General features: G+C 43.6%; 1 protein-coding gene across 1 annotated transcript in view; it reads right to left on the bottom strand.

Moving 5' to 3' along the window:
* OBSCN (obscurin, cytoskeletal calmodulin and titin-interacting RhoGEF) overlaps window positions 1–27,850 on the bottom strand; it is a 181,967-nt gene that overhangs the window by 113,404 nt on the left and 40,713 nt on the right. The window contains exons 12-35 of the mRNA XM_039726425.1: window positions 27,238–27,513; window positions 26,109–26,384; window positions 25,385–25,651; window positions 24,572–24,841; window positions 23,802–24,065; window positions 22,104–22,370; window positions 21,719–21,831; window positions 20,589–20,742; window positions 19,107–19,268; window positions 18,777–18,881; window positions 17,849–18,115; window positions 16,926–17,195; window positions 15,867–16,133; window positions 14,712–14,978; window positions 13,381–13,647; window positions 12,248–12,517; window positions 11,361–11,627; window positions 10,375–10,641; window positions 8,554–8,826; window positions 4,598–4,864; window positions 3,450–3,716; window positions 2,424–2,687; window positions 1,097–1,363; window positions 472–735 (exon numbers count right to left, since the gene is read on the bottom strand). Of these exons, the coding sequence (XP_039582359.1) occupies window positions 472–735; window positions 1,097–1,363; window positions 2,424–2,687; window positions 3,450–3,716; window positions 4,598–4,864; window positions 8,554–8,826; window positions 10,375–10,641; window positions 11,361–11,627; window positions 12,248–12,517; window positions 13,381–13,647; window positions 14,712–14,978; window positions 15,867–16,133; window positions 16,926–17,195; window positions 17,849–18,115; window positions 18,777–18,881; window positions 19,107–19,268; window positions 20,589–20,742; window positions 21,719–21,831; window positions 22,104–22,370; window positions 23,802–24,065; window positions 24,572–24,841; window positions 25,385–25,651; window positions 26,109–26,384; window positions 27,238–27,513 (5,898 nt within the window). The remainder of the gene's footprint in view (window positions 1–471; window positions 736–1,096; window positions 1,364–2,423; window positions 2,688–3,449; window positions 3,717–4,597; window positions 4,865–8,553; window positions 8,827–10,374; window positions 10,642–11,360; window positions 11,628–12,247; window positions 12,518–13,380; window positions 13,648–14,711; window positions 14,979–15,866; window positions 16,134–16,925; window positions 17,196–17,848; window positions 18,116–18,776; window positions 18,882–19,106; window positions 19,269–20,588; window positions 20,743–21,718; window positions 21,832–22,103; window positions 22,371–23,801; window positions 24,066–24,571; window positions 24,842–25,384; window positions 25,652–26,108; window positions 26,385–27,237; window positions 27,514–27,850) is intronic.

Below are 27,850 nucleotides of genomic sequence, written 5' to 3'. Positions count from 1 at the left end.
GGAAATATTAAGCCAAAATTGGTAAAAAAAATAGCTGGGAATAGCAGGAGCATTAAAAGCCTATTTTTTTATTAAGACTGTCCTTGTGTAGCATCATACATTGAAGAAAACTTGTTCCTCTTAGGAGCAACAAGTGCCACAGTCTAAGTCAAGAAAAATCAATATTATTCCCACTTTTAGGTCAGTTCCTATGGGAAAACTTCTAAACAAGAAGCTGTTCTGGACTAGGGAGGTTATATTGAGTTGGAAACCTCTTCTCCACTTGTCTTTGGATTAGAGCACCATGGAAGCACATCAAGAAGGTATCAGGTGAAAGGAGAAAAAGAGAGAAGGAAGAAAAGATAGGAAGATTAATCAGCAGAAAGGAGGATTGGAAGTACACAGGGATCAGAGGAAGCAGAAGTAAGACAGGAAGAGATCTTGGAATTACACAGGCTGACTTGGAACATGCGCTGAGAATTTCTTTTTTACCATTTACTGCCAGAGCAGCCGTAGTCTGTCGGTCTCCACACACACAGCTGTAATCCCCAGCGTCTGCCAAATCCACATCCTGGATTGTCAGCTCCACAAAGGGGCCTTCCTGCTCTATTTTGTACTTTTCACTTGGCTTGAGCACCGTATTCCCCTTTTTCCACTCAACTTGGGCTGATTTGCTCAGTTTGCAGTGCAAAGTGACTGCCTCCCCCTCTGTAGCTTCCTTGTTGACCAGTTCTTCTTGGAAGAGGATAGGCAATGCTGAAGGATGCAACACCAACAGAGAAGGAATCAGCACCAGAATGAAACTAACTGGAGTTACTGAGCTGCAGTGTGTGCACTCAATCAAAAATGCTCTGTTTCTAGGTGGGTACAACTGAAAAAGGGGTTAAAACCTTCTAGAGGAGAGAGAAATAAATTAAACAATATAAAACATATAGGTGCAGTCTCAAGGCAAAAAAAAAAAAAAAAAGGCACAAGGAATATTCCCTAATAGGGCAACTCTCTGGCACTACAGAGCCAAGAATATGAAAACCCTAAGAAATCACACTCTGCTTGACCAGGAATGCTGCCAAAACTGCTACGTTTGGGGTTTAAAGAGAAACGTGGGTAGGAGGGTTACCATTCACTCTCAAAGCAGCTGTGCTCTCCTGCTCTCCACACACACAGGTGTAGCTCCCAGCATCCGTCAGGTCGAGGTCTTGGATAACCAATTCGACGAAGCGCCCTTCCCGCCGCGTCTTGTACTTCCCGTTTGGGACCAGCGCCTTCCCATCCTTCCTCCACTGCACGGAGCCACCCGGATGGCTCAGCTCGCACTGCAGCGTCGCTGTCCCGCTCTCCGTGGCCTCCTCGTTCCTCAGCTCTTGCTTGAAATGGACCGGCAGGGCTGGGAGATGCAGAATGGAAAGGGATTGCCACCCTAGACCCCGCTCAGAGGATGAGCTGTGATTTATCGCATGTCTACCTGAGCCTTACTCCAACACTTTATCCCTTAAGCACATCCTGTCTTTTTTCATGGCTGGGAAAGAAATTATCTATTGAATTGTTCTGTGGGAATCAACAAAACCATGATCTTGATTGGCTGAGATCATGCATAAAGAGAAATGTGGCAGTCATATTTTCTGGAAAAAATCCCTTCACCCAGGATTCTTCTCCTGGGAAGCTGAGAAGCTACAGAGAAAAAGGAAAACAATTCTTATCTCATTTGCTTCTCCTGTGTTTTGTTGCTTTGGAATATGGTTGGAGATTGTTTCATTGCTTTCATGTGAATTGTTTTGACTTAATGACCAATCAGGGTCAAGCAGTGTCGAGGCTCTGGAAAAAGCCATGAGTTTTCATTATTATCTTTTTGGTGTAAGTATCCTTTCTGTATTCTTTATTATAGTATAGTATAGCATTCTTTAATATAATATAGTATCATAAAATAGTAAATTAGCCTTCTGAGAACATGGAGTCAGATTCATCATTCCTTTCTATCATGTGGCACCCTGCAAATACAATATTTAAGCACATCCTGTCTTTTTTCATGGGTGGCAAAAGAAATTGTCTATTGAATTGTTCTGTGGGAATCAACAAAACCATGATCTTGATTGGCTGAGATCATGCATAAAGAGAGACAAACTCATTCGCATCATTCTACATGAGGAATCCTCTGAAACAGAAAATCCTGAGGAATCTTATGTTTCCGTGCTAATTCAGGAAAACACACATGCAGGACAACATCCTTCACTGGAGGGAAGGTGAGAAGACAGCACAACACACACACATCCAACATGGGGTACAATGAAATGGAGACTGGGGACAGGAGTGACACAAGCAAGTGGATGGAAGAAAGCAGTGGAAGCAGGACATGGAGGAAGTTGTTGTGAGGGGAATGTACAGAGAGGAGGAGGAGAGAGGTGGACAAAAACATTCCAGAGTTTCACAGGTTATTTCTGCCTTTTTACCATTCACTGACAAAGCTGCTGTGGTTTTTTGGTTCCCCACTAGACAGGAATAGTCTCCAGCATCCTTTGGCTCCAGGTCGTGGATCAGCAGCTCAGCCATGGTGCCCTCCTGCCTCATCTTGTACTTGTTACTGGCCCGGAGAAGAGTTTGCCCCTTCCTCCACTCCACGGGGGCCTCTGTGCCCAGCTGGCACCTCAGGGTGGCTGTCCCACCTTCCACAGCTTCCACGGGTTTCAGCTCTTCCTTGAAGAGCACGGACACAGCTGAGGAGTGAAGCATTCTCAGTTTACTTCAGGCGCATCGTCACCACCTGGTGACCTCACACAGGACTTAAAGCCAACACAAATTCACATTCTCTTGGCACACAAAGAAAAGAAGCTCTGACCTACCTGCACCTCCAGGAGTCTGCTGATATTTACAGTAGAAACAAGAGTTTTGAACCAAATAAAAAAAGAACATTAATTTCCTAATAATAAAAATACCAAAATAATTATCCTTCTCCTGCCCAAAGGTGGTCACAGGCATGAAAAAACTTGTTGAGGAAGTGGAGAGAAGAATGGAATATTCTTCCATAAAAGGTGTAGCTGAGACCCTTCTTACCTCTTGGCTTAGAGCTTGGACAGTCACCTCTATCCAAAGCATAAGAGACATTTCATAGGGAAGAAAATATATTATTTTATCAAGAACCTTTGATTGATATATTTTAGCATGAAGTTATCATCCCAAAAAACAAAGAACATAACGGACCCAGACAGAGCTCTATCCTTGGATAGTCACCTCTATCCAAAGCATAAGACACATTTCATAGGGAAGAAAATAAATTATTTTATCAAGTACCTTTGATTGATATATTTTTAGCATAAAGTTATCATCCCAAAAAACAAAGAACATAACGGACCCAGCCAGGGCTGCCTTTTGTTTGTTCTGATCCTTGTTCTCCTGAACACTCTCTGAAAGTGCCCAGGGTTAGCAGGACCATGGCAAGAACAACAACAAAGGGTCACAAGCAGATGTCTCATTCCTACCATGGATTTGGACTTGGGCTGTGGTCTGCTGGTCTCCAGTGTCACAGGTGTATCTTCCCGCATCTTCTGGCTCTGCATTATGAATCACCAGCTCTGCCACTGTCCCCTTCTGCTTCATTTCATATTTGGCACTTGCCTGGAGCGTGGCTTCTCCCTTCTTCCACACCACGGTGGCATCAGCTTTTGTGAGTTCACAGCACAAGGAGACGGATTTCCCTTCCTCCACAGCCGTGTTCTCCAGGGCTTGTTTGAAAAGCACAGGCACAGCTGGAACACAGAGCCATGGGTTAGGACAGGCACTCCTGGTCTGCTCTACATCAAATCCCCCCATGAGAGCTGTCACCTCTTAAATCCAGGCTTTTTCCAAGTGAGCAGAGCAGCCCTAGCCCTCCACTAGGTGTGTGGCACAAGGTGATTCTGCCTGGGAGCAGGAATAGGTCTCTCCCTCTCATGTTACCATCTCACTATGGATTCCTAGAAATGTGAGGTTTCTTTTATTTTTACAAAGGACCTTTTCAGATTCCTCTGGGCACCATCAGCTAATGATTCTCTGCTCCTGCAGGCTCTGAAATACCATTCATATCCTATATTTCTCCTATTTTCTGCTCCAGCACACATTACTAACGGCAGTGTATTTGTTTAAGGGCAGTGGAGAGTGGAAACGGCACCTAAGAGTCTTTGAAAGGATGTTTTGGGGAGTCTGGAGTCTATTAATGACTTGATCACTTTCAATTTTCCAGGGACTGGATTCCCGTTTTCACACCCTTATGCTCCAGTACTAGTGGTCTCCACCTCCAACTCCAGTTTTAATCACAGATATCCAATGCAGCTGATAGGGAAGGAACTACAGCACAGAGAAAATTAATCCTCTGCACTAAATTTGCCCTTTTTTCCCCCCAGTGGACAGTTACAAATTGAAAACCCCAGACACAGAATATGAAATCACATGAATGGAATACATCCAGGTGCCTACAAGGATGCAATATCACCTTTAAATTTAGTAAAATTCAAGATGCTGCTGCCACAAAACAAAATTAACTGTTCCGTGATTTTTGTTTAATAGATCTAATGAAGAGTTGTGTGATTTTTTGTTTAATGGATCTATTAAGCACCTGATTAAGTGTGGCAATGTCACAAATTGTACCCACCATTCACTTTGACCCGAGCAGTGGTTTTCAGCTCCCCAGCAGTGCAGGTGTAGTCCCCAGCATCTACAGACTTCACATCTCGAATTATGAGCTCTGCCACAGTCCCATGCTGCTTAAATTCATACTTCTCACTGGCATAGAGAACTGTGTCTCCCTTCATCCACTTCACTGGGGTACCAGGTTTGCTGAGCTCACAGGTCAGCCTGACCTGCTTCCCTTCTTTGGCTTCTTCGTTTTGGAGCTCTTGCTTGAAGAGAACTGGTGTTTCTGAAAAAAGGAGTAACACAAATGTTAAAAGAAACATGTGGGGATGGAAATTACTTTTCTCTTTTAGTGTCAGACTTTGTTTTTGAGACAAAAAACCACAGGAATGAAAAAGCATTAGCAAAGTGTAAACAGATGCTGACATCTCACATCTGGCTGCCACCACTTTACAGTAGAAAAAACCCCCAAAACCTGAGGCCAGCTGTTTATATTCTTTTTAACCACTACCTGCACTGATGAAGATGCTGCTGCTCTTACTGTTTTCATAATTAACAACAGTGGCAGATGCTGCACTGCAGTTGATGACACAAACTGTGCTGCAGGTGGCTGCTCAGAGCTGGACCACCAGCACAAAAAAACACAAAACTTCACTGAGGCCAGCTCACACACAACACAGAGCACACGGAGGAATGGCAAAGCACTTTCTGTCGTGACCAGCAGTATTGATTTCTCATCAAAAACCCCTACAGTGTATTTTTTTTTTTAATCCAGCATTAGCACAGATTTAAAATCAGCACAGAGCAAACACAGAGAGGGAAGCACAGCTGAACGTGGCAGAGTCCCTGTGGAGATTCCCCTGCAGGCTCTATCACAGCCTGGGGTTCAAGGCTGTAAGGTGAGCTAGTGGAGGGAAGGCACTTTTGGGGGAAAAATAAACTCAACTGAAATGTTCAGACAAGAAAATAATAAATTATTATTGAATTGTGCTGTCTTAAGAATATACAAGCCAGCTACTGACCTGTGATGCACTAAACCTGTTGGCTGTTGGAAATCTACACCCTATTATCCTGTTCCACTTTTACCTCCAGTTTGAGACACCCAGTGCCACATGACTACTGGATTTCTATTTTCTATTTCTGCATTCTGCTGTTCTGATGGGACTATGACAGATAAAGGAAAGTGTTCCAACAGTGAAATTCCTTGTAGACATCCTTATGACTTGACTCCTTGACCTGAATCCGTGTGTTTAAATCCTACACCCTTCTCTGTGAGGGGAAAAATGGGGCTGTTGTGGGAACATTACAAATGTGGTTCTTTTCTAACAGAAAATTGTTCATCCAGATCCTGCTGGAGTCAACGCACATCTTTGTTTTGTAATGGATATTGGGAAAATATCCTTGTGCTACAAAAAGACAGAAAATCGGGATTGTTAACAACCAGCTCTTCATTGCATCATCCAGGTTCTCTTTCTTGCACAGCCTCAAGCTGGTTCTTTTTGCTCTAGAAAAATCCTGTGAGCAGCTTGTCCTCCTGCTTAGTGCTCTGGGGTTCAGGCTGACCATTCCAGCAGCAAAAATGCTTTTTTTGTTCATGCTGACTTCCCTAATGCAGATGCAGCTTCTGATCAGTCCATGCCAGGTGTGCAACAGCAGCTGCACACAGGACACCCTCTGGTCTGGATAAACACAGCCTGTGCCTGTGAAATCCTCCTGGACCTGCTCAAACCTGCCAGGGGAGTGATTTAATTCACAGAGAGATTTAACTCACAGAGGCAGGAGCAGTTATAAGGTGATATTTGGTGGGCCTGGTTCTGACCTGGATGAGACCCAACCCATACCCAGCTCAGAGCTAAAAGACTCACTTAAGAAAAGAATTTTTTGGTTTTGCCTCAGCTCAGACAACAGCCCTTTATATCATAGAATCATAAAACTTTGGGTTGGAAGGGACCTTTAAAGCTCATCTATTCCATCCCCCTGCCATGCCCCTGGACATCTTCAACCAGATCAGGCAGCTTAGAACTCAAACCAACTTGAACTTGAATATTTCCAGGGATGGAGAATCTGCCACCTCTCTGGGCAAATTCCTATAGTGTTTTACCACCCTCATTGCAATAAAACTTCTTCCTTACATCTGCCTAAATTAACCCTCTTTTACTTTAAACACTCTCCCCATGTCCTACCAAGCAGGAGAGCACCTCCTGCCCGGTGATGCTCTTTGGGTGCATTGCTCTGAATAAATCTGGCTGCCTAAAGCAATTGCACAGACAAATGTGGGGCTGTGAGCTCCCTCCCTGGGGAGAGCCAGCACTGGAGACAGCTCCAGGAGGTGATCCATCCTTTCTGTGGGTTGCCTCTCAGCCTGGGGTGTTCTCCTGCTGCTCTCTTTTTGGGTTTGGAATGAGATGATCTCTAATGTACCTTCCAACCAAAACCATTCTAGAATTCCATGATTCCCAGAGGCACTAAAGCTTCCCAGAGCTGGAGCCAGGTCAGATGAAGGACTCTCCTGTTTCACATTCTGCCACCTCTCTGGCTGCTCTTCCAGATGACTTGATGAGAACACCTCAGTGCTCACCACAAGGTTCCTTTTCAGTGTCGTTTCATGTTTTTAATTCCAATTAATTACTCTGGGCTCGGTGTTAGGACCCAAATCACCCCAAAAGTTCTTACCCTTGACAGTAATAACTGCACCCCTTTTGGCTGCTCCAGCCTCACACTCACATCTGTCACTGTCTCTTTCTTCTGCCCTGTGAATGGCAAGCTTGGCTTCAAACCCTGACTGCCTGACATTACATTTGGAAGAATTCCCAAGGCTCTTCCCATCTTTGCACCACTTCTCAGGGCTGTCTGAGCTGGAGGTTTCACACTGAAGGCTCACATCCTCTCCCTCAGTGACTTCAGTGCCAACCAGCTCCTTTGTGGAGACACAGGGCTTCTCCAGATTCATATAAAAAAAAATCTGACATGGTTCAGAAGAGGTGTGGATTCTCAGACCACGAGTAATCTGTGAGATTTGGATGCAGGATTGCTTGTATGAAAGCTATAGGGCAGGGTTAGTAACAAATAATTTGGTGTTTGTGACTATAAAGCCCTCAGGAAGGCACCAGTGATGCTCTAAAGTGTTTAACTGTTAAATAATATCTGGGAGAAACTGAGAAGAAAAGATTCCTGCTGAAGAATATAAATAATTAGCCTTTTGCAAATAAAACCTTTCATTTTCCCTCAAGATAAAGAAATCCGTTTGCGTTTCTGCAGCTTAGCAAAATTTGGGCAAATTTTCAACTTTTGTAAAAAGAAAATTTCTTTCAAATAAATGTGGTTATTCTGAAAAAAAAATTAGACTATGATCTGACACAGTGGAGACTGTGTGTTTAACATCTGGGCCATGAGAAGTATTTATATTTCCAGTAAGGAAACATCTCTCCAATCCCACATTCTTGGGCTGTTTGCCATTCACTTCATTCATTTATCTTTGCTACCAAACACTGCAGTTTTACCTCAGTTTAACTCCTCCAGAGAAAATAATCCATTGTCAACAATGAATAGCAGAGAACACATGCAATGTTGCCTTTCAAACAATGAAAACTGAATTTAAAACTCACTGGTTGCCGTTTTTGGTTGGGTTTCTTTTGTTGGTTTTTTTTTTTTTCATTGAATTAATTGATTTCTCCTCAGGAATCATCACTTTATCAGCTTGAGGAAAACTGAACAAGGCATCCACTGTACCCTCACAGCATTATAACATTCCCATCTAAATCCAATAAACCCTCCAAGAGTTGTCCAGGATTACAAAGGGTTCATTCTCCAGCCATAATTTCATTATATAATTAATGTTATTCTTGAAAATGCACAGATATACAATGAGGGTGCTACATTTGCAGCACTTTTGCTCCTTTTTTTCCACCTACCCACATTAACCCCACTTATTTCTGCTCATCATTTCCTTTCCTGCAGTTGCGATGATGGATTTACCTTTAACAACCAAACTGGCAGAGGTTTTCTTATCACCAGCTTCAAATGTAATGACCCCCGAGTCCTTCAGTGAGAGCTTTTTCAGCGTTAGCAGGTGATATCCACCAGGCTGGGACTGGATCTCATTAAGTTCATTGGTATGGAGTGGGGTTTTATCCAAAAACCACTGCACTCTGCTATAGTCTACGGGAGAGATTCTGCACTTGAACATGGCAGATTCTCCTTCTAACACAGTGACATCCTCCAGGTCTTCCGTTATTAGCACTTTCTGGCCTGAAAGGAACATAAATACATCAATTACTGGAACCTTCAGTTTCTGGCGTGAAAATCGACGTGGGAAAGCTCCCAAGATTTCCCACGTGAGCATTTCAAGAAACACGTTCATGACAGAGAAGATTGAAAAGAATTCCCCTGATATTGACCACAAAACCCACTCACAGGAAGATAATATATACAGGACACACACCAAAATAGGCAAAGACAACTTTGAAGCACCAGAAAACATAAAGCAGAACAAGTAGCCAGTACAATGCAAATCCAGGGCTGTAAATTTTCTCTGAATGAAATCCCTGGAAAGGTTGGAAGGATGAGCCTCTGACAGCATTACTGGGCTCTAAACATCACAAAGAAATTATCTCTCCCTTGACAACCTGGCTGATTTTCTACAGCAAAAATAACTTCCTTTCCATGGGATAGAACCACTGATCCCACGCCTTCTTTGAGTTCAGCCAACCCCAAACACAGTGGGAAATGGAGAAAATGTCTGAGTGTGGATTTGCTTAAAAAAACCCAAAACATCTGCCCTGACAACCTCCCTGTATAGACAGATACATCCCTAACTAAAAATAAATATATAAACATAAACACACATACAAAGATAAACCTCACTATAAATACATATAAAATAAGGTCAACACTGTATACAAATATATTTCTGATGTTCCTCCTACTCATAAAACCAGCACAGGATTTTTTTACTTTGATGTTCGTGACAAAGAAGTGGTTTTTTCCATTCAGAAAAAACTGATGTTAAAAACCTCAGAGTGAATTCAGCATGAGATGATGATGGAGATTAAACACATTTCTTTGCTTCTTGAGGGTGCTGTAGCAAAACATCAGAGCAGGAGTCTGACTTTACCCCATTGTCTTTAAAAACTACAATAATTAGCAAGTGGGCACTGCTGTTGTACCTCCATCTGATTATTCTTAAATCATGCAGGGTTAGGTGGTATATTGGGAAGGAATTCTTCCCTGAAAGGGTGGGGAGGCCCTGGGAAGCTGTGGCTGCCCCTGGACCCCTGGAAGTGTCCAAGGCCAGGCTGGACAGGGCTTGGAGCAGCCTGGGACAGTGGAAGGTGTCCCTGCCATGGCAGGGGTGTGGGACTGGATGATCTTTAAGGTCCCTTCCAACCCAACCCATTCCATTATTCCGTGGACCATTCTATTCTTCCACCACCTTTTAGGAACCATTTCTAGGAAGAAGAATGAAGGGGTATGGAGAAAAGCCTGAGGGCAGGATAATTTTCCCTCATCCACCAGCAGGCACTGTGAATCACACCCATTTTATGTTGACACAGGAACACCAATCTCTCCCCTCACATGAGCCTTTAAATCACACCCAAAATGCTCCAGGTGTAATTGCTTCCAACTGTTCTGCATGTCCAGCTGTACATTCCCATATTTTTGGCCACGTGTTCCCACCATCCTGAGTAAGACAGAGCCAGAAATCTGCAGCTCTGCCACCCTGCTGAGACACAGCTCTGCCTGTGCATGTTTCCCATGGCAGAAAAGGGATGTAAATCACATTCCTCTCATCCATACCTTGCACAGTTAGCTTGGCTCTGCACTGGGCGTCCCCAATGTCACAACTGTAAGTGTCACTGTCGCTTTTCTCCAGGTTCTTTATGGTCAGCTGGAGGACTTGTCCTTTCTGTGTCATCTCGTATTTCCTGCCAGCCCTGAGCTCAGCGATGCCTTTCCTCCAGACCACAGAGGATGCAGCTCTCTCACTCTGGCACACAAAAACTGCAGTTCCACTCTCATCAACTTTCAGGTCTGAGAGTTCCTTGACAAAATAATTAGGTTTTTCTGGAAGGAAAAAGAAATAATTTTTTTAAATGACCGAGACAGATTTGTCACCCAAACTAATCCTGAGCATCCAGAATCATCTTGGATCCTCTTTGCTCCGACTCATATAATCATCAAAAAATAATCACAGAATCATTTAGGCTGGAAAAGACTTTAAGATCACCAAGTCCAACAATTAACTTAATTAAACCATATTCCAAATAACCACATCTACACATCTTTTAAATCCCCCCCTAGTGGTGACTCCATCACTTCCCTGGGCATCCTCTTCCAATGACTGATCACCCTTTCTATGAAGAAATTTCTTCTTACATCCAATCTAAAACTTGAGACCATTTCCTATCATCCCATCAGATAGAATAATTCTAAGATCACCAGGTGTCCTTCCTGTCACAGGACACAGCATGTGAAATACCAGGGAAATTTAATGCCATGGTCCATGGACTGGTGAGGTCTCCTTTTGCAAACAACTTTCATCACTCATATTCAAAGCAGAATAATTCAAATTGCCAGTTTTGATTGGCTGGTTACGGAGCCCATAAGATTGTTCAGCATCCACAAGGTGCTTTTTCATACCTAATTTTTAAGCTTTTAATCAATGATTTTTTTTTTTAAACTAAAAATTTCTTCTCCATCTCCCTCAGCAGGATAAATCTAAGGTTGTAGATATTTACACCCAACCTCTGAACCTGCCAGCTCCTCTGCACCCTCCAGCTGACCTTGCACTGTGATCCTGGCTGTTGTTTTGGAGGTCTCAGTCTCACAGGTGTATTCCCCACTGTCCTTGACCGTGGAGTCTCGGATGATGAGAGTGGCCCGTGTCCCCTCTTGCTGCAGGTCGTATTTCTGGCTTTTCCTGATTGTTTTGCCATCCTTGTACCACCTGATGTTCACATCAGCTTTGGACAGCTCACAGCTCAGGTTGATGTCCTGCCCTGCTGGTGATGTTTTATCCTCCAGCTGTTTTGTAACCTCAGTAGGTTTTTCTGCAGAGATTTGGGGGAAAAAAGGATCTTTGAATTAAAATAATTTCTGTATGGTTGGGGTTTCTTTCAATTCAAATCACAAAATCCCAGAATGCTTTGGGTTAGAAGGGATCTCAAAATCATCCCATTCCAACCCCTGCCATGGGCAAGGACACCTTCCACTGTCCCAGGCTGCTCCAAGCCCCATCCAGCCTGGCCTTGGACATTTCCAGGGATCCAGGGGCAGCCACAGCCTCTCTGGTCACCCTGTGCAAGGTTGGAACAAGATGATGGAAGGTTCCTTCCAACCCAAAACATTCTGGTATTTCCTGGCTCTGCGGAAAAGGACTAACTGCAGATTATGAACCATGTCTGAAAGTTATTAATTTCTTCTCTCCACTGACCATCTGGGAACCTTGGGTGATTATCTCTGATACACAGTCTGGACTGTAATTATCTGCACACACTACCTAGTGTAGTCAGTTCTCAAATATCAAAAGTTTCAGCATTTCACTTGTTTTTAAGGGAAAATTGCAGTTCTTCAAGGTTCACAGGGAAGGTTGCTGTTAACTCAGACCCATAACAACTGTTTGCTGGCAAACCTTATGAAAATACACCCAGGACTTTTCTGATCCTCTTACCTTTCACAACCAGGGAAGCCTTGGAGGCAAGACCACGGGCAGTGAAGATGACCTCCCCAGTGTCACCAGGAATCACATTTTTGATACTCAGTGTGTATTTCCGACCAGCATTGGAGGCTTGAAACCTCCCCCCACTTTCCACTTTTCTCCCGTTCAGTGTCCAGTTGAAGTCATCAATGCTTTCGTGGGACAAAATGCACTCAAAAGTGCAATCTTCTCCCTCCTGGATTTCAGTGTTCTTGAGCCTTTTGGTGATGCCAATGTTCAGTTCTGGAGAACAAAAATTACATTAATACAAGTTAGAAATGCTTTTATGATAGACATGAGTAGAGTAATGGCATTTTTAACTCATAAGAGGGATTCATCTGCTAGATTGGCAGGACACCATTGTATTCCTCACAGATGTGAGACATGGGAAGGATTTTTCAGGCTCAGAATCATCTTAAAGTTGTACAAAAAGAGAAATGTGAATCTCCTGGTTCTTTTCCTGCTTAGGAAGGACTGAATGAAGAACAGCTCCATGGGGAAGATTCAAGATTTAATGAATTAGAGAAGAGAAAAGCTGTCAGAAAAGAAGCCTCTAGGACAATGGGTGAAGTTCTCCTCAAGGCTGATAGAAGAAATATTTGAGATTTTTTACTTGTTTCTCCTGGTGTTCAAACCAGGCAAATTCAAATTTTTTCTCATTAACATTATAAGTTTGGAAGCCATGAACAATTCTTTGTCCTTCAGGTTGACACAAGGATTAGAGGACAGGCTGAACAGCTGGGCTCCTCAACAGATATTGTCCTGTTTTTGTGTTCCTACCATGGACTCTGAGTCAACAGCTCAAAATATGGAACAGGCTGCTTGGGGGATTTTTTGTTGTTAATTGGGATATTTTTGGATAAATGTTTGCTTTTCTGAGAGGATTTCTGCACTTTAGGGATGTTCAGGAAGAAAATATTGTCACTACATTCCTGACACCTGATTTTCACTTAGAAACCCAAGATGAACTTACACCAAAATTAACAGGGATTGTTCAGACATCACAGCATTATGTGAGATTTGTTCAGGAACAGGTGAGAGCCCAAGGGACCAAGCCCATCCATATTTTTAACGCCCCTTGAGAGGCCACTGTCTGCAACACTTACCCTGAACGCTGACCTTTGATTTGGCAACATCTGTGCCGATGTCACAGGTGTATAACCCCGCATCTGTCTTTTCAAGGTCATGGATAAGGAGGCACAGGGTCTTCCCAGACTGTATCTCCTCATACTTCTTGCTAGAAGCGATCTTCACACCATCCTTCTTCCAAACTGGTTTGACCTTCTCTTTGGAAACTTCACATTCTAGTTTGATCACTCCTCGCTCCTCACCGAAAACATCATCCAAGGATTTCATGAAGACAGCAGGTTTCTCTGAAGGTCAAGAGGCAAAACAGAGAACAACCAGGGTGTTTGGGACACTTTCAGTTGCTATCAAATATTTAGAGACATCAATAAATCCTTGGCAATATTGCTGATACCAATGCAGAACCTAAACCGGTATCGCCCTCCAGCACTCCCAGCTCCTTCATCCTGCTCTCAATCCTTCATCCTGCTCCAAATCCCTTCATCCCAAGATTGTGTTGACACAGGGGGTCCCCTGATCCAGGTGCAGCACCTTTCACTGGCCTTGTTGAACCTCAAGAGGTTCACATGGTCTCAGTTCTTGAGTGTGTCCATGTCCCTCCGGGTGTCACCTCAACCCTCAGGCATGTCACCTGCCCCTCTCAGGTAGTAGTCACCTGCACACTTGCTGAGGGTGCCCAAGAACGTGTTAAACCACAAAAACTCAGCTGTGTGACTGAGCTTTCAGACACATGAAGGACAGCAGGAAACTGTCATGTCATGGCTGATTGAATCCAGCCCCAGAACTGATGCATTAAAAACCATAGAATTACAGAATATCCTGAGCTGGAAGGGATCCACAAGGGTCATCCAGTCCAACACCTGTCCCTGCACAGACATCCCAACGACCCCACACTGTCCCTGAAAACATTGTCAAGCACTCCTGGAGCTTTGGCAGCCTTGGGACCATGATCATGCCCTGAGGAGCCTTTCCAGTGCCCACCACCCTCTGGGGGAAGAACCTTTCAAATTCAACATAAACCTCCCATGACTCAGGCCCAGCTGTTTCCTCAAGTCCTGCCACTGGCCACCAGAGTGAAAAGGTCAGTACCTGCCCTTCCACTTCCCCTCACATGAAGATGCTGAAGCCCACAGCAAGGTATCTCCAGCTGACCAAACCAAGCAACCTCAGCTGCTCCTCTCAAGGCTTTCCCTTCCAGACCCTTCACCAACCTCACAGCCCATATTTAATAGCTTAATGTTTTATATTTACTAAGCAGGATTGGATCCTGCTTACCAAATCCCCATGGATTTGATAAAAAATGGCTCATTTGCATCTCTCATTTTCATTCAGGAGCGTGATCTGGACCCACCTATCACCTTCAGCCGCACGGTCTCTGACACCTTGTCTGACTTCATTGTCACCGTGCCAGCATCCTCAGGCTTCACCTGCTTCATGGTCAGTGTGTAGCACTTGCCAACGTTCTTGATGTCGTTGAAGTTGTTGGTGTAGAGGAGGGTGCCGTTGAGGAACCACTCCACGTCCTCGTCGTCGTGGGACAGCTCGCAGGAGAACACAGCAGAGCTGTCCTCCTCAATCTCCACGTCCTGCAGGTGCTTCAGGACCTCTACATTGCGGGCTGAGGGAAACCAAGAGGTATCAGCTGTTGATTTCTCTGGGTCTGCATTGAAGGCACTTAAAGTGGTATTTCATGCTCAGACTCAGGTGTTTATTATTTCTTATCAGTAAAACAATCTCACTACTCTGAGCTCAGCAGCAAGGCACAGTGCTCTGGGTTTCCACACACCACCATCATCATAAATCATTTCCATGTCTGACAACACATTCAATGAAGAACCTCTGCAAAGCCAAACTGCTACCAAGAGCTGCTCCCTGGACTTTTGGAAATGATTCTGTAGCTCAGCTCCAACTCTTTCTAGAAGTGACACAGTGAACATCTTTTATTGCAGTGTCACCTGAGGGGAGGAACTGGCTAAAAACAGTTCCATGCTCAGATGGAGTAGAACATCACTATGAGTAATAATTGTATTCAGCTATATAATAGAAGCTATAAAATATATTTATAGCAGGTAGACAAATGTATACAGATATATCAAAATACAAATGTATAACAAAGGCAGATAGAGAAGCTGACTCAGACATCAGAAAATGAAAACCACAGCCAAGATCACCAGAACTGGAGGCCTGTAGCAGTTTAACATAAAGGATATTTTTAGGTGAAAGCCCCGGAGGTCTAATTCCTTGTTTGAAATGGACAATGATGTGCCTTAACAAATGGTAATTTGTGCCTACCCAGATGTTGCCCTCCCACACACATTACCAACTTCACCGCAAGAGATGAATTTCAGGACTGCGGAATCAGCAGCTTGCTTGTGACACTGCACTTATATAAAATTACAAGATAACTGTGGGAATCTACCTCTCCTCAGGAGGAGGAACCTCGAGTGAAACAGAGAATCATAAAGACCAGCACCAGGCCAGCCCCGCTGCTGCAAACCTCTCGTACCTTCAACGCTCAGCGTGGCTTCGGTCTCGGCGATCCCAGCCCTGCACTTGTACACGCCAGCATCCTCAGGCTTCACCTTCATGATCTTCAGCTCTGATGAGTACTGGTCCCTCTTGATTTTGTACTTCTCTGAGGGCTCAATGAGCACTTGGCCCTTGAACCACTTGACGTGCTTTGGGGAAGGCCTGAAGTCACAGGACAGGATGACCGAGTGTCGCTCCAGGACGGTCTTGTCCTCCAGCTTCCTGGTGATCTGGATGTGGTAATCTGCCAAGCAGGGGTGGGGAGGAAGAATGGATCAATCTAAAGAAGAGGAAGGCTTTAATCTGTATTTCATGCCCATTTATTTCATATATGACTTTTGTGAACTGCTCAGGTCCTGCTACAAGTGTCTCTAACAGAACTCATGTGCTTTGAAGCTACAACAGCACAATGATCTATCAGGAAATCTGATTTTTGTAAGATAATGCTGTCTATTAACCACCAAATTCATAGTCCACGTCTGGCTTGGTGCTTGCTGAATTGCTCTCTAATTGAGGTTTTCATTGAAGTAAGAGCAAATGAAAGACAACACAAGGACTTCAGAACGTGATTGAAGAGATTTACCATGGTGACAGCAGAAGATAAAAAGCCTTGAGGCTTTGTCCTACATCAAGTCAACGACAAAATGAATTAAGTAAATGAGCTATCAAACTTGTCTAGTTCATAAATGAGACAAAATAAACTCTTCTGGCAAATTTCATCTGTTTTGTCCTCCTTGGTAAAGTCAAGAGAATAAAAATAAACCAAAAACCAGTTTTAACTTGATAGATTTGAATACCAGGGACACCAAAGTCATTTAATCAGATGCCTTCCTAAGACTTTTCCGGCTCAGTTGGTGCATCCAGCATTGCTCCCAACAACTTGCAGCTCGGAACCAAACAGATTTTCCAGGTACACACTCATTTCCAAGAACCCAGCCCAGAACAGAGAATATTTATGACAAATTACTTTCCAGGTACTGTGGGAGGGAAAATCTTGGTTCTGATTCATGTGATATAAATTGAAAAATCACATTACCTCTGACAAGCAGGTTTGCTGTGGATTTGGATTTGCCAATGGAGAACTGGATGGTGCCTGTCATATCAACACTTGTTTTTATTATTGTCAGCCTGTGGATGGTGCCCTCCTGCTGCATGATGATGTTTCTGCCAGCCTGCAAGGCTGCTCCCTTCAGGAACCACTTGGCAGGTTTCACAGATGGAATGGATGTCTCACATTCAAAATTGGCTTCTTCAGGCTCAGTCACGTCCTCATCACACAATTCTTTTACAATATTAATGGCTTGCTCTGCATGGAACAAGAGAGCAGGGATTCAGTAGCCATGAAAGCTTTTCCATTATCAGCCTGAACCCTCAAGACATCTTTTCTGCACTTATGAACTCAAAAGGCCTTAAAACATTTTTTTATGCTGTATGAAAGAAAACACATGTTTCTGGCCACAGGCCAGAAAGAGAATCTATATCTCCTGATTCCTAGTCCTAATTCTAAAGTCACCTTCCTATCCTGATATCAAACATGTAGTGCTATAAAATGGAAAAGAAGGTTCATTGGAATGCAGATCTTGATAAAAGGAGCTGCAACATTGATCTGAAAAACAGACTTTATCCAATTAATTTGATAAAGGTTTCTGGAATGGGAATTCCCTCATTTTCCTTAGGAGAATATACCATATATTAATTTTTCAGTGTGATTCTGTGTGTAAAAGGCGTGAACACCAATGGACTTCAGAATAAATAACATGAAATAAATAACATGAAATAAATAACACAAAATAAATAACATGAAATAAATAACATGAAATTAAAATTCATTTTTATGCAGTATTGTGTTTCCAAAGTAAGCAGCAAGTGAGTCAGCCCATCCTTTCCAACGTAAACAACAAGTGAGTCAGCCCATCCTCTCCCAGGGCATTGTAGAGGTGAAAAAAAGAGGTTTTCTACCTTCAACAAAGAAATTAGCACTGGTTTTGTCATCGAAGGCATCGCAGGTGTATGTGTCCTCATCCTCGTAGTCGGCGTCGTTGATGACGAGTTTCCGATAGACGCCCTCGCTCACGATTTCGTATTTCTTACCAGGGTGAATTTCCACATCCTTCTTGAACCACCTGACCTTGGCATTGGCTCGGGACACCTGGCACTCCAGGACACCCCGGTGCTTCCACAGGGCGATCTTATCCCGCAAGGGCTTCACGATTTTTACGGGCAGCTCTAGGAGGGCAGAGAAAATGGAGCAATTAGTACTGTCTCCATTGCTCTCATTAACAATGTTTCCTTTATGTTCGGTAATTTGGATGGTCACAGGAATCCCCACTATGTTGAGCACTTAATTAACAAGTTTAATTAGTAATAGTTAATTAAAGGGAAACTTTTCCTCTGTATTTTACCACTGGATTGGCTGAACTGCAGAAGTAACAGGTGGTTTTTCCTCAACACCTCACAGCAGTGCAACAGCAAAACCAGGGCCTAATCTCCAGTTTCCTGAGCTCCTCAGCAGTGCATTACTTCAAACATCTTCCTTTTCTCTCCTATCACATTGTTTTAGTTAAACACACCAAAAAATGCTTGGTTTTTTTATAACACACAGCAGAAAGTGAAAATGCAAGAAAAAGTCAAGCTACAGCTTTTTGTCCCTCAAATGTCACTTAGACCTTAAATGTCTAAAGGTGCAAATCCAAACTCCTGAGAAAATCTAACTGGAATTAGGCCAAAATAAACTCCCAGCTGATATTTACCAGGCAGCAAAGTCGGCAGTTTTTCTTTCTCTGAACACTGTAGGACTTTTTTTAACCTTCACATGCAAAGTGAGGGAAGTGAACTGGTTTGTAACGTGAGAGAGCAGAAGCAGTGTTGGCATGAACAGCAGAATTACCTTTTACAGTCAGCTGAGCACGAGATTCTGCCTTTTCTGCTACGAATTTGATCTCAGCTGCATCCTCGACCTGGACACGTGTGTATGTCAGGGAATAGGTCTTTCCTGAGGACAGACAAAAACAGACACAGCTCAGCCACCCCAGAGCAAAACCTTTTTTCTAGTCTCCCATGCCAGGCCCTCCTCCAACCCACCCCCATTTGAATGAGGGTCAGAGTCAGTGCTGCCCTGGGGGTCAGGGCACCCCAGAGCAGACAGAGAAATATTCCCAGTGCCCTGGGTTTCCACACCATTCCAGACCAAAATTCCCTTTTTTTTTCCCCCTCTTACCATCCTGCCGCATTTTGATGTTGTCGGAAGTCTTCAGCTTGTTGTCATTTTTGTACCACTGGGTTTCCACCTCATCGTGTGAGATCTCACAGATGAAAGAGGCACTCTCGTATTCGTTCACTTCCACATCTTCCAGTGGTTTTACAATCTTGACATCTCGGGCTGTGAAGTCATAAAGGCAAATATTTATTTGGGGGTTTCTCCATAAGTGAGTATGGTGTGTTAACTTTCTGCATAATTACGTGGAAAAAAAGGGGATTGTGTTTATTCTAGACCAGCCTTTCTTCCTGGGTAATTTCTCTTCAACACAGTGAATACTTTTTATGGCTGAAGCTTGTTGTAAGAGGATTTTATGGATGCTGGAACTTCATGCAGATATTAATGAAAGAAAAACACATATTAATGAAAACAAATTTGCCAAGAAAAACTAAATACAAGTCTACAATCCTAGGTCATTATAAACTTGCCTCATTCATGCTTCTCTGCATGCTCTCCTCTGTTTTACATAGGAGATATCTTTTTTCAGTCCCCTGAATTGAGTATAGTCCTCTTGAACCCTGCACCTTGGCACTCCTTTTGTCAGAATTGATCTATTTATCTGTGCTACTGCAGCCCTTTCTTTTTGAAAGACAAGGCCTTGACACACCTTGGATCAGCCTCAGGAGCTGAGCTGAAATGCAAACAACAACCCATCCCAACCCCAAAACCAGGGAGAAAAGGGGGAGTCCCACAGAGCCATGGGGCAGATGTCCATGAAGATACTGCAGAACCCAAGCAGCCACATGAGGACAGCATCTAGTAAGCAATGAGAAACATGTTCTGTCTTTCACTAAGGAAGAGCTGATCTGTTTTTCAGATGCCCCTTTAGAAAATAACATTTGCCAGGCCACAGAAGAGATGTCTCTTGAGTAACTTGCCTTTATCTCAAGCTTATCTCAGGTGCTTTAGAGCCTGGTGACAAAACACACCTGGTGTTTCATCAGTTGCTCAGTGCAACACTCAGATAGAAAAACTGCCTCGAGCAGAAAAGAGAGGTACAGGCAGAAATAATCACCCTTTCCTTAGCATTTACAACCTGAAAATGAGGGCACCTCTTGAGCTCATACCCAAAGCTTGTCCAGTCCCTGTTCAGGCAAAGTCCCCCTGTGGCAATGGTGCCACCAAACCACATCAGCACCAGCCACTGAATCCCTGCTTTGGGCCAGGCTGTCCAGTATTTCCTGATCTGCCAATCCAGAAACACCATTCAGATTCCAGAGAATAGAAATAACTTATGAGAAATGGAAAACTGAGTTAGGACCTCTTCCAAAAATACTGCAAGGATAGAGCAAGCACAGGACAGCTTTGCCAGAATTTCCCCACCGGGAAGAGAAACGTAACCAAAATGAGCAATTGTGAAAAATAAACACATCACAAAGAATTTCTTGCTGTGTAGCCAAAAATGCTGCAGTAAATGTATTTTCCTACTTCAGCCAAACATACCATGAACCTTTAGAGTAGCTGATGTCTTGTCTTCAGCTGCTTCACATGTATAGGTTCCCTGGTCTTCATATTCACACTTGTGAATAATGAGGCTTCTCTTATTTCCTTGGGAGATAATCCCAATGTTTTTACTTTGCCGGATCTCCTTCCCATCCTAGAAGGGGAAAAAAAAAATCAAAGCAGATCACCCTCAACTCCTGTAGATCTGCAGTGAGCAAAACAGACATTCAGATCTGTGTTTATTCATCCTTCTGGTTGGACTGAATGGAAAACTGTGTTTAAAGGAACATGTGTTGAATATTCATCACAGGGCAAAGATTTCAGGAAGCTGGAATAGCTGAAGAACACACAGAAATTTTGGATGGTCCCTAACACCTTTTTTGAAGGCTTAGAACACCATGCAGGGTTGGCAGTGAGTCTGTTCAGACATAAATGGTTTTAAACTAAAAGAGGGTCAAATTTAGACTGGAAATAAGGAAGAAGCTTTTCACAAGGAAAAACACTGGCACAGGTAGCCCAGAGAGGTGGTGGATGCCCCATCCCTGGAAACATTCAAGAGCACATTAAACAGGGCTCTGAGCAACCTGATCTGGTTGCAGATGTCCTTGCTCATGGCAGGAGGTTGGAAATGAGATGACCCTTCCTGCCCAAATTCCACCCTGAAGAACTGCTGCTACCCCAAATCAAGGAAAGTATTATCAGCTGAGCTCCAAGGGAGGTTGATGAAATGCCAGTGCTGATCCCCAAAATGACTGTGGAGGGAAAGGGAACTGGATTGTCCCTGAGAAAGGAAATTGAGGCTTCCCTTTGTAGCCCATTTCCCAAAAAGGCTGTAAATCCTGGGTGAATACTGCTTGGTGTGGAGTGAACCACAAAGCTGCAAACCTGTAACAGCAGTGCTCACATTCTGTGCAAGAAAAGTTTAACTTTCAAACCAATATACAATTACAGTAAATAAAAAACTGAGTGTGATAAATTGGGAGAGTAAATTAACATAAGGACAAGAGAGAAATGCTAAGAGCTTTACTGCAAAGGCTCGGGGTCATAGTCACTGGAAGTAGAATTAAAGGTTCCCATTCCCTTCCAGAGAAGTCAGAAATTAAAATATCACAATCCATTAAGTGCTGTACCTTGAACCACTTCACATTGGCATTGGGTTTGGACAGCTCACACTCGAACGTGGCCTTGAGCTTCTGAGTTACACTGACATCTGCCAAAGGTTTGCTGATCCTCACAGGCAATTCTGGGAAAGAAAGACAAATGGGGAACGGGGTCAAGCACTGATGGATAGGTTTTCATGATAAATAAAATTTATATTGGTTTGGGCACTTTATCATTTTTCTGTGGACAGTGATGCCATAACGACCCTGATGGCATCAGAAGGAAACATTCCTGTGCTTTACATCCCTTGCAGTGACCAGGAAAATTTGTTGCCCTCTTTAGTTTGCTGTCCAGGTCAGGAGAAGACAACTGCATCCACCCCAAGCAGGGCTGGAGCCTTCTGTGCCCGTGTACCTTTCACAGTGAGCCTCCCTGATGAGTTGATGCCCTCTGCTTTGAAGGAGATGAGTCCTGCATCTTCCAGAGCCACTGAGGAGAGAGTCAGGGAGTGTTTCTTGCCCAGGACACCAAAGCTGACGTTGGGTGCAGGTTTCAGACGAACACCATCCTTCTGCCAGGTCCCCTCCACATCCTCATGGGACACCTCCACCTCGAAGGTGACAGTCCCTTTCTCAGCCACCTCCAGGGGCTGAAGGCCTTTCACCAGCTTGATCTGCCTCACTGGAAAACAACATGGAAAAGCTGGAGATCTCACACCTGTGAAACAGCCTGAGGACTTCCAAAATGGATTATTTCCCCATATTATATATTATTATAATATATTATTATTATTATTACATATTATTGCTCATGCACCTGCCAAATTATATATTATTATAATATATTATTATTATTATATTATTGCTCATGCACCTGCCAGTTAGCTGGTGCCAATTAAACAACCACTTCTACAAGAAATAAAACTAAAACCTGTCCATGACCACAATGCTAACATATTTTTCAAATGGATGCTTTCATGAGACAAACAGGCCAACCAAATATCACAGGAAACACCACTGGCCCCTTTTGTATTGAGGTCTATCAGTTTTTAGTAAAAGAAAGACAAATAATTCCATGGCAATACTGTGCAGTTCTTCAATTGGGATAAAACAAGGATGGGAGGAAAAAGCTATAGTAAAAGGAAAAAAAAAATCCCATTACATGGTGCAAAAAGTGCTGACACCTCACAGGTTGGTGGCCATAGCCTCCGTGGTTTGGTGGATATTACCCATTCCTGTGACAAGACATCCATGCCCTGTCATCCAGTAAAATGGATTTAGTGTTTAAACTTGTATCGCCACTAAAAGTAATTAAGTTTCCAATTAAAAAACCCCAGAAACATGATGAGGGCTCCAAGACATCTCCAGACAACCTATTCGGTCATCTGACCATTAAAAGGTTTTTTAGAATATAACCTGAATCTTTCTCACTGCACCTGAAGTCCATTATTTCCTGGCATCATCGAGATCGTTCCCTTCCACTTTGTAAGACATCAAACACCCAAAAGACTGTTTTCCTATTATTCCATCCTCACCTATTATTTAGAACCAGCCCAGCACCAGTTGGTGGCAAGGATATTATGGACAAAATTAGACAGTCCTTGAGTACTTAAATCCTGTTTTCAACTATCCTGTGACAATTATCACAAAAAAAAAGATGTAGGAAATGGGCAGAAGTACAGGGCTATGGATGAGGCACTATTTATTTACCCAAGAGTGAAACACCCTCAGAGAGAAGATTTGCTTTTGTAGTTTTTTAGACTTTGAATATCAAGAGACATTCTGAACGAGGTGGTTTGCAGAGAAAAATCAGGGCAATGGATGGCTGAAGAGGGATTTTTGGTAAAAAATCATACCAAGGACAAACACAGACCATATCAAGGAGTGAGAGAGGAAATAGAAGAATCTTTCAAGCAGCTTAAAGGTGGTGGGATGAGATGGAGGGAACAGGAACCAGTCAGACATTCTCTGTTCACAGCTTAGCTTTCACCTCCTCTTGGTCATTTGACTGGTGGCCAAACCCACAGCTTTGTCCCTGTGATAATGCAGAGACCAGAATCCACCCCCAAACCCTGCCTGGGGTATTTATAGAACTGAGGGTCACTGAACTCACTTTCCACATTGATCTTGGCTTGGGTCTTGTCGTCGGGGCTCTCGCAGCAGTAGAAGCCCCGGTCTGCAAAGGAGATGTCCTTGACCACCAAGGTGTGCTTTGTTCCCTCAGCTTTGATCTCTATTTTGTCACTGGGCTTCAGCACAAGGCTGTTCCTCATCCACTTCACCTCTGCAGGCTTGGTCAGCTCTACCTCCAAGGTCACTGTCTCCCTCTCTTCAACTGTTTTGGGCTCCAGCTTCTTCTTGAAGGAGATTGAGGCCTCTGCAAGAGAGGAAATATTAGTAGGAATGTAGAAGATCAGGCTTTGAAAGAAAATTAAGCCAGTGGCTCATATACCTCCAAATCCAAAGCATTCTGAGCACTCGTATTTAACGATGCTAAAGCAGAAATTCTCTGCTGCTAACATAATTAATTAGGTGGAAAGCCACATAAAACAACATCATCATATAATGGCTTGGGTTGGAAAGAACCTTAAAGACCTTCTAATTCCAAGCCTGTGTCGTGGCCAGGGTGACATTTCCAGCCTGTCAAAGGGCCACTGCCACCTCTAACAGGCTAGACTTAAAGAGGAAGTTTTTCACAGAAATAGTGGTCAAATACTGGAATCATCTGCCCAGGGAAGTGGTGGAGTCACCATCACTGAATGTGTTTAAAAAAAGACTGGATGTGGCACTTGGTGCCATGACCTAGTTGGGGTGTTAGAACATGGGTTGGACTCAATGATCTTAAAGATCTCTTCCAAGCTAGAAATTCTGTGATTCTCTTACCTCTGACTCTGAGGTTGGCTGTGCTTTCCACGCCCTCAGCATTGGCAGTGATTTCAGCTGCATCTTCCAGTGTCAGGTCAGTGATGGTGAGGCTGTGGTTGGTGTCCTTCTGAGAGATCACATATTTCTTGCTGGCTTCAATCTTGGCACCATTCCTGAGCCAGGTGACCACAGCATCACTGGGGGAGACAGTGCACTTGAACACAGCCTCTTTTCCTTCCTCAGACACCACGCTGTTGAGACTTGTGATGAATTTCACCACTCTGGGAGCTGATGGATAGAAGTAAAACATTCAGGAGCACGTCCTTGAGGCATGGCATGAGCACCTTCAAACAGCCAAAAGCTTCCACGACTTTGTTGGAAGCAGCAATTTGAGTACAGCATAATACTGTACTCAAATAAATACAGGAAACTTAGTAAATACAATAATAAATAGTCAGTAAATACTGTAATAAATACTCAGTAAATACACTAAGTGATCACACTAGTGGATCATCATATTTCCTGTGTCTGAGTAAATTTTGTGTGCAAAGAGAAAAAAAAAAAAAACAGGGAAAAATCCCATCTTTTATTTGAGAAAATTAATTCCACCCTCAAATGCAATATGAAGGTCAATATTAAGAGACCCGAGCCAGGTCTCACAATTAGGTCTTTCACAAATAGAGGTTCCATTGACACTGGGAGGGGAGTTCTGTATTTTGTTCTCAACACAAGAGTCACCCCAGACACATGGAAAAATTCAAATTTGCAGGGTTTTAAGAGCTGAGGACAAAACCCAGGGATCTCTCCACGCTGTCCCCATTAGAGACTTACGTTTGGGGATGATGGTGATGCTGCTCTTGTCATCCCTGGACTCGCAGGAATATTCTCCCTCGTCCTCAGCCCGGATCCCCGTTATCGTCAGGATCCGTTTGATCCCCTCCTCACGGATCTGGAAACGCTTGCTGGCCTTGATCTCCACACCATTCCTGCTCCATGTCACCTTCCCTTTGGCGTGGCTCAGCTCACAGCTCAGGGACACGCTGCCACCAATCTCAGCTTTCACGGCCTCCAGCTTCTTGGCAAACTTCACCGGGATTTCTGGGATCCAGGAGAAGGGAAAAGTGTGAGGCAGGAAAAGAGAAGAAACCTGTTCTAAGAAACTGGTCCTGCCCAACTGTGGGAATAAATAAATACATAAATATAGTAGCCCTAAGTATTTGGGGAGACAAAATCTAACCAGAAATGTGGAAATTCAGGCAGATTTCTTTGATGTGGTATTTTCAGATCCCTGGCATTCTACACAAGGATACAGAAACAGGAGGGGAGCAAAGACCAGAAGTACCCATCACAGGCTTCCATGTTCAAAATTGACCTGCAAAAGAAAATCTGGAAATTTGGAAGGTGGAGAACTTTGCCAACCCATGGTGGGACATCCAGAGAAGGTGCAACAAACCTTGAGGTTGGAACAGTTTCCAGAAGAGTTTGGATTTCACCTCCATCCCACCATGAGGGAAGTGCAGCTGCTGGGCTGGGCCGTGACCTGGGCACTGCTCACCTTTCACTTGGACTCTGAATTCCTGCTTGTCATCCTTTGTCTGGCAGGTGTAGAGGGCAGAGTCTGTGCTCTCAGCTGCGTTCACTGTCAGCGTCCTGGATGCCCCCTCACTTTTAATGACACATTTCTTGCTCGCCTTGATTTCTGTGCCGTCCTTGAACCACCTCACTGCAGCGGTTTCAGGCGTGACTGAGGTTGTCAGTGTGATGCTTTCGTGTTCTTGAACAATGAGAGGCTCTTTCTGGACAACTTTCTTTTCAAATTTAGCCTCTGGTTCTAGAAAATATAATAAAGCAGGACAATTAACAACTTCTGCTCAAATTCTTGACACAGCACTTTTATATTGCTCTCTTTTCAAGACTCACACCACCAGCTCATCCATAACCTGCAATAATCCAGGGAATACGGCTCAATATTTGTGGCTGGTATAATCTTTTCCTGAGCAGGAAGAAAGAAAATGGCCTCTCAGAAAACCCAGAGCTTTTGTTTCGAAAACAAGCAGAGAAAAGAAAATGAAAATATTTATATTTTATCTGCTGCCCATAAAAAGCTTGTTTCTTAGAAGTAAAATGACCTTTATAATTATTTTCCTTTCCCTTTTTAAGATCTTAGATAAAATTAAGAAGGGACATTAAAGGGCTGAATTTATGGCCTGTTTTCTATTTGCTCCACTAGCAGGAGGGCTGGGACTTAATCTTTAAGATTCCTTCCAACCCAAACCATTCTGTGATTCCAGTCCCTTCTTCTTGGCCTCCTTTCTACCTTGTACAAACTTTTTCCACAAAACCAGGCATTTTTGGGGCACACACAAAAGCAGCAGACCAGGTTTTCTGAGCCACTTTTCTCCACAGCTCCCCTGCTACTCTGCAAACTTCCCACGTCTACTTCCAACTCCCCACCACCGAAAGAGGTCAGGTGATATGGTGTGTGAAAGAGACAAGCAAAAAGCTATGTAGCATTTCCAGACCCCAAAAAAGTCCAAATTTCTACACTGCTAGGTTAAGAATTAATGTGTCATGTGGTTCACTGGTGTTTTTCCAGGGAAGACAGAGGCTGCTGTATCGGGAATATCCAGTTTTCCTCCCAAGCCACAGGGATTGGTTCTTCCCACCACAAAGTGAGCACTCACCAGTTGGTTCCAGCTTGAAGGTCATCTTCTGGCCTGCAGCCTCACAGATGTATTCCCCAGCATCCTTCTTCTCCAGCTGCTCCACCACCAGGCGCCGGGACTTGCCCAAGGTCTCTATTTTGAATTTCCGAGAGGAAACGAGCAGTTTTCCATCCTTGTACCACTTCACTTCAGTTGTATCCTGTGCTACCTCACACATGAGGGTGGCACTTTCTGTCAGGACAGCCTTCACCTCCTTCTGGACCTTTTCCTGGTTTATAAATGCAGGTTTGGGCTCTGAGCACAGAAAAGGAAGAAAATAATTGTTGATGGGTTAAAATTAGATTAATCTTACAGATTTTTGTGGAGAGATTTGGAAAATATTTAGGTTGCCACTTGCCAAAACCAATTGCCATCACTGTGCATTTTCTACTCTTCTGTGGGGTGGAGCTGCCACTTAGAAAATTGGGAATTAAGAGCCTAGGAATGGAAAGCACCAAGAGGAGCCTTGACATCAACCCCACAGTTGGAAGTCGGTAAAAATATATTTCATTCAAACTTTCCCTAAGAACATCTGTCCTGCATATCACTATAAACTCCCAAATTCCTTTTACTTAAGATCTCACACACAATA

This window comes from Passer montanus, unplaced genomic scaffold, assembly GCF_014805655.1.
Source record: "Passer montanus isolate IOZ18808 unplaced genomic scaffold, ASM1480565v1 scaffold59, whole genome shotgun sequence".
NCBI lineage: Eukaryota > Metazoa > Chordata > Aves > Passeriformes > Passeridae > Passer > Passer montanus.
Note: the sequence above shows the minus strand (reverse complement) of the source record. Positions and strands in the feature narration are given on the sequence as shown.